General features: G+C 43.0%; 1 protein-coding gene across 4 annotated transcripts in view; it reads left to right on the top strand.

Annotated features, from left to right (window-relative positions):
• Positions 1 to 495: 495 nt before the first annotated feature.
• The window catches only part of LOC121293707 (cytoplasmic phosphatidylinositol transfer protein 1-like), a 322,349-nt gene continuing 317,088 nt past the window's right edge, over positions 496 to 5,756 (top strand). For 2 of the 4 annotated variants that reach the window (XM_041216891.1, XM_041216894.1), the window contains exons 1-3: positions 496 to 568; positions 4,088 to 4,570; positions 4,657 to 4,782. In XM_041216891.1, the coding sequence (XP_041072825.1) occupies positions 4,735 to 4,782 (48 nt within the window). In that variant the 5' untranslated portion in view covers positions 496 to 568; positions 4,088 to 4,570; positions 4,657 to 4,734. Of the gene's footprint in view, positions 569 to 4,087; positions 4,783 to 5,756 lie in introns of all 4 variants that reach the window. The other 2 variants (XM_041216893.1, XM_041216892.1) reach the window with 2 other exon arrangements.

The following is a 5,756-nucleotide window of genomic DNA, read 5'->3' as shown; positions in this document are numbered from 1 at the left end:
AACGGCTGCGCTTCCAACCGGCGTAACCCAGTAACGGCCGGGTGAGGTCGTGACGCCAGCAGGAGCGCGCCGAGTAGGCGCCGACCCCGCCCCCCACGTTAGCGCCGACCCCGCCCCCCACGTTAGCGCCGACCCCGCCCCCCACGTTAGCGCCGACCCCGCCCCCCGCGTTGGATCCGACCACCGCCCCCCGCGTTGGCGCCGGTCCCGCCCCTCACGCTTTAGTGTTAGCCCTGCCCCCATATTCGCGCTACCTTGGTCCCCGTGTTCGCGTTAGACCCGCCCTGAGTTGACTCTACCCCCGTCTTTGGGGCCAGCTCGACCCCCCCCCACTGTTCGTGCTAGCCCCGGTCCCCATGTTGGCGCCAACTCCGCCCCGCTGGGTTCACTCCAGCACCCCCCCCCCCCCCTCCACTCTCGCTCTCGCCCCGCCCGTTCTCGCGTCAGCCTCGCGTCACGGGCTCACTCCAGCCCCGCTCCCAACCCCGGCGCGTGCTGCTGTGCGACGTCGTGAGACTTTGAGACGAACGCCGTTGGGGAAGAGTAGCGCGAGGCGGCAATGCGGCTTGTGAGTACTTGGTTTATAACATGATGGAAATCAACCCGCGCAAAGGTCGCTTTTATTTACCTTTACCTTTTTTTAAAAAACGGAACACACACACCGTCAGTCAGATTCTTGTGACCACCCTCTCCTCACCTCGAGTTATGAGGTGCAGTGACTCTCGAGAAGTGCCGAAGCCGTCGACTTGATGGCGTTTTCCGTTCCCAACTGGAAGTTCGAAACTTAACTTTTATCCTTCTTTTATTCGCCAGAATTTGGTGTGTACCACGTTGAGTGATATGTTTCATTGAATTTTCAGCGTTTAAAGTAAAACCTTTTAGTGAAGCGAGTGTTATTGTGTTAAAAAAAACGGCATTTTGGTGGTCTCAAAACACCTAATCACCTGAGGTAGTCTTTTTTTTATTGGCAAGACCTGCTTCCAATTTATTTTTGCCATAATGACAACCACGCTGATCTTTATGATGCAGGTGATTAACTGATAAACCCGACGGGTTTAATGACTTTTGCTCATCCTTGACGTTTTCCAATGTTCCTACGTGGTTTTATTATCTATACAAAGTAATTGCAGGAGTGGTATGCTTTTACAGTTGTTTATTGAAATACAATAAGCAGAAGAGGACCTACACCTAGCTTGGAAATGATGGGGCTCTACATTACGTGCTCTGTATACAGATTGACTTGATTGTCCTTGAAAACTGTACATTTTCAGACATTCACTGCCTGCGCCAATTGACGTACGGAAGATCTTAGGTTTTTGTGCCACCATTTTCCATTATAAGTTTTAATGTTCTTATTTATCATGGAATTTGCCTTTATAGACTTGACACTTCATGCCTTGTGATCACTGGGCTCCCAGAAGCCACTTAATTGTTTTCTATTTGTTCACACTATGTGGGAGTTGCTTGCATTGCTGGCAAGGGTGCCATTTATTGTCCATCCCTATGTGCCCTTGGGAAAGTGATGGCGAGCAATCTTCTGAAATTGTTGCAGTTCATGTGACGTAAGTAGACTCATAGTGCTGTTAGGAAGGGTAGTTCCAGGCTTTTGATCCATCAGCAGTGAAGGAATGGCAAATATATTTCCAAGTCCGGATGATGTGTGATTAGGAGGTAAACTTGCAGGTAGTGGTGTTCCTAGATCTGCTGCTTTTGTCCTACTAGGTGGTAGAAATCACGGTTTGGAAGGTGCTGTTGAAGGAGCCTTGGTGAGTTGCTGCAGTGCACCCTGTAGATGGGACATTGTCACAGTGTGCTGTACGTACTCCTGCAGTTAGGCTTGTGATCAATGGTGATCCCAAGATGTTGATGATGGGGCGATTCAGCCATGGTAATGCTTTTGAATGTCATGGGGAAGTTGTTAGATTCTCCCTTGTTGGAGATGGTTAGTGCTTGATGTTTAAGTGATAAGTCACATTCACACCACAGCCTGAATGTTGTCGAAACCTTTCTGCCTGCAGACAGGGCCTGAATCATTATATTGTTATGAAAGCCAACATAACTTCTCTGTGAGAGCAGAGGTCAGAGTTTCTGGCATCTGCAGACCGAGAGCGGGCTGCATATGTACTATTCGACATTTTAAGTTCTTTGGGCTGACAATGAGCCCTGTGCGCCTGTGCAGAAAGAGAAAACAGTATGAAAACCCAGGTCATGTGAGCGGGAACAGAGCTCCATTGCAGACAGGTGTCCCAGGCAGGAAGAGGCTCCACTAAAGATTAGGAGAAAGAGGAGCAGAGAAAGACGCTCCAAGCAGAAAAAGGGCTGCATTTGGCAGATTTTAAGTGGTGAGAGTAAGGACTCAGGAGAAGTCCTGGTGATTAATGAGGGGTCAGGAAAAGCCTTGGAGATCCAAGAAGGCAGCAGAAGGTTGGTAACTCCATGTTGCTGGCCATTGTGGTGCAGGTAATCCTTTGCAGTAGTAGTATTCTGTTCGACATTGGCAAAGACCTGAAGTTGTGCATGAGTTTGTGCTTGAGTTCATATTCGGGAATCCAGGGGAACAGAATCTCAGGAGACAAGATTGAAACCCTGCTAGGTGGGCTGTTGTTGATACTGTCAGAGTTGGAGCCACTTTTGGAGAGAATTCCATGGTTGGATCTTCAAAGATGAAACCTGGAATCCCTCGTGACAGACACAGCATTTCAACGAAATTGGTTGACTGTGTTACTGACGTCTGGTGGGTTGTTTATAAACCCATGGGCTCTGCCTTCATCGCAATTGCCAGTAATTGTTTATATGGTATGTTCGACCACAGTTTGCCTGTTAATTAACAAGTTTATTTACCCTGAATGTTGGAGTATAAGATTGATATTGTAAATTATTTTACTTTTCTGAACTTGTATGGTAAAGTTTATTTTTGTTTGTTCAAAACCCATGGAATCTTGTGGCTTTTTTCTCTTGCTGTGCACAAACTGCCTCTCGTGTTTCTACCAAAGTGCTTCATTGGCTGTAAAGCACTTTGAGATGTTCGGTGGTTGTGAAAGGCACTATATAAATGCAAGTCTTTGTTTCTTTCCTCAATCACTGCAGAATCAAAAACACACAAGGCCCCAAACTTCAATACCATTCTCCCCAAGACCATCACAACAAGTTAGTTGAATTTAAGACTTTGTCTACTTTAAGAAAAGCGTTATTGGTCCCTAACTTGGGGAGAATGGTATTGAAGTTTGGGGCCTCAGGTGTTTTTGATTCTGCAGTGATTGAGGAAAGAAACAAAGACTTACATTTATATAGTGCCTTTCACAACCATGGAACATCTCAAAGTGCTTTACAGTCAATGAAAGACTTTTGTAGAAACACGAGAGGCAGTTTGTGCACAGCAAGCTCCTATTACAGCAATGTGATATTGACCAGATAATCTGTTGTTGTGATGTTAAGTGGATACACTGTACCATTGGTGATGTATAATAGCTTCACAGAGTACAGTAATGATAAGGTATATTTGAAAATGTGGACGTTTATTGTAATTATCACAATTTTTTACAGATTCAAATTTTATTGAACTAAGAAAATAGTAATTATTAATCATCCTGATTAAATATTTTATCATGCAACCTGCATTGCTATTGGAAACAGCTTAACTTGTTTCTGGAGGAATTCAGATAACTCATTGGTAGGATAGCTAAAAACCCTTAAGATGCTGAATCAGATTAGTTTCTGTGAAGATATTTTAGTAATACTTGGCCAAATAACCTGTTCAAGATGCAGTATTTGTAAAACGAGGTGAAAGAAAAATGATAAACCAGCATCAAATTTTAGTTTTCAAAATGCACAGCAATTAATAACATTTGATATAATTGGCTAATATTATTAATTTGTTTTCACCCATGACTGACAAATTCATCTATTTAATATACATTAACATATATCCATTGAACCAACCTAGATCTGAAAACGTTAATTATATTCTGAGCCCGCATATTTAAATGCTTGTGTTATTGATAAACTATTCACATTATGCAACAAGTAACGATTTTAATTCGCTTTGTATCAAAGACGTGATGTTTTGTTTGAATTCTCCACTTTCCAGACCAGTTTATTCCTATTGGACTGAGTCAGTATCCTTCCTGCTGCCGTCACTGAACGAAACTGAAGGGAGTTGTGCAGAAGCTACAACTGTTATAATCGTCGGATACATAATACCCATCAAGATCTGCGAGGAGAGCTGGTGTAAAAGCTAGGCTGATTTGCTGTGTTGTGCAAGGGAGATACCCAGTCGTTCAGAGTTCCTGAAACAGGAAATACGCCGAGTTTGCTTTTGTTTGGGGAAGGAAAAACTGAAGGAACAAGTCCTGCTGTGGCGTTGTGTGATGTTAACGCATTCACGTTTTGGTGGGTTAATGCATCCTTAAGGTTGACTTGCCAATGACTCTGCTGGAATGAAAGTGTTCTCTTCCTTGTTTTTCTACCCCTCAACAACATACAATTGCGAGTAATGCTCGGAAAAGAGCTGTTTCAGTCCATTCCGGCTCTCAGCATTCACATGATTTGAACTTCAAACAGGATCTGAAAGGTAGCGAAGACTCGACTCGATTGTGTTTTGATGCATGAACCTTCAGAAGCTAACGGTTGATTTGTTTCACCTCATTTGCTGTGCAGTGACTCCGTTCGAACAACAGTAACCCGAGTTTACATCACGAGTTTCGAGGGAGGCAAAGAGCCTTTCGAGGAAGGACTATGTTGGTGAAGGAGTTCAGGATTTGCATGCCCCTGACAGTAGAGGAGGTAAGTAGAGCTCACATGGTACATATTTAATGGTGGGCTTTTTCTAAAAGAAAATGCATGCCTGATCTAACGTTTTTATTTTATTTTCACGCTGTATTTCTCCCGGGTAACGGTTGAATTGCTTTGGTGACTGACGAAGATTTGAGCACATTTACGCTCGCTTGTTAGAATTAGGAAATGTTCCATTTGTTTCGGATTATACATATATGTACTGTAAAGCATTGCTATCACATATAATGGAAATCATATGACTGCGCTGTGTGTGCACAACCCACGGGGCTGCGTCTTGAACGCAATGGAAAGCTTCCCCGCCTTACTGGAAGTACTATTTAACAATGTCTTCATTTGAAAGGAAACAGATAAGTTGAGGAAAATCGGTGAAAGTGGTTGCTGGCGAGATATAAGGATGTGAGTGGGGCTAGGTACTTAGACCAAAGGCTTTTTTTTGTATGCGGTGTGCCTTTGTTTAAATATTTGCTGATGAATACGGTTTCTTATCCTTCAGACACGACCATTGAATTATTACTGTACGGTATGTCCCTTAACTGTATAGATTCAACTGCATTAAAAACCAGGTCATCTTTTATTGTTAGAATAGCGCACGGTAAACATAAATATATGAATACGTTTTATCGTGGAGGATAATACATTCTTACATCCACTACTGTCACCAGATGGCGCTGAAGTGAAATTCTTCTTGTTTACCCTTTTTGGTCTGAAACATTTGGAGCTCAAGTGGAGCCACTACACATGCATTAGAAAGATCAACATCAACCTTAGTTTTATTTCCCCCTTCCAAATGTTTGAGTAAAAAATGTTTAGAATGTTTCATTAGAATTAGCATTATTCTATTCAAAATACTGTGAACTTTTACGAGTTGGGGAATACCGTCAACTCTTTTTAAAAATATAATTGCAATTTTTTTCTGTTTTAAAATATCAAAACAGGACAGTTGGCTGTGATATATGCATTCA

The sequence above is a fragment of the Carcharodon carcharias genome, chromosome 22 (genome assembly GCF_017639515.1).
Source record: "Carcharodon carcharias isolate sCarCar2 chromosome 22, sCarCar2.pri, whole genome shotgun sequence".
Classification (NCBI taxonomy): domain Eukaryota; kingdom Metazoa; phylum Chordata; class Chondrichthyes; order Lamniformes; family Lamnidae; genus Carcharodon; species Carcharodon carcharias.
The sequence above is the reverse complement of the archived record's forward strand: the minus strand, read 5'-3'. Positions and strand labels throughout refer to the sequence as shown.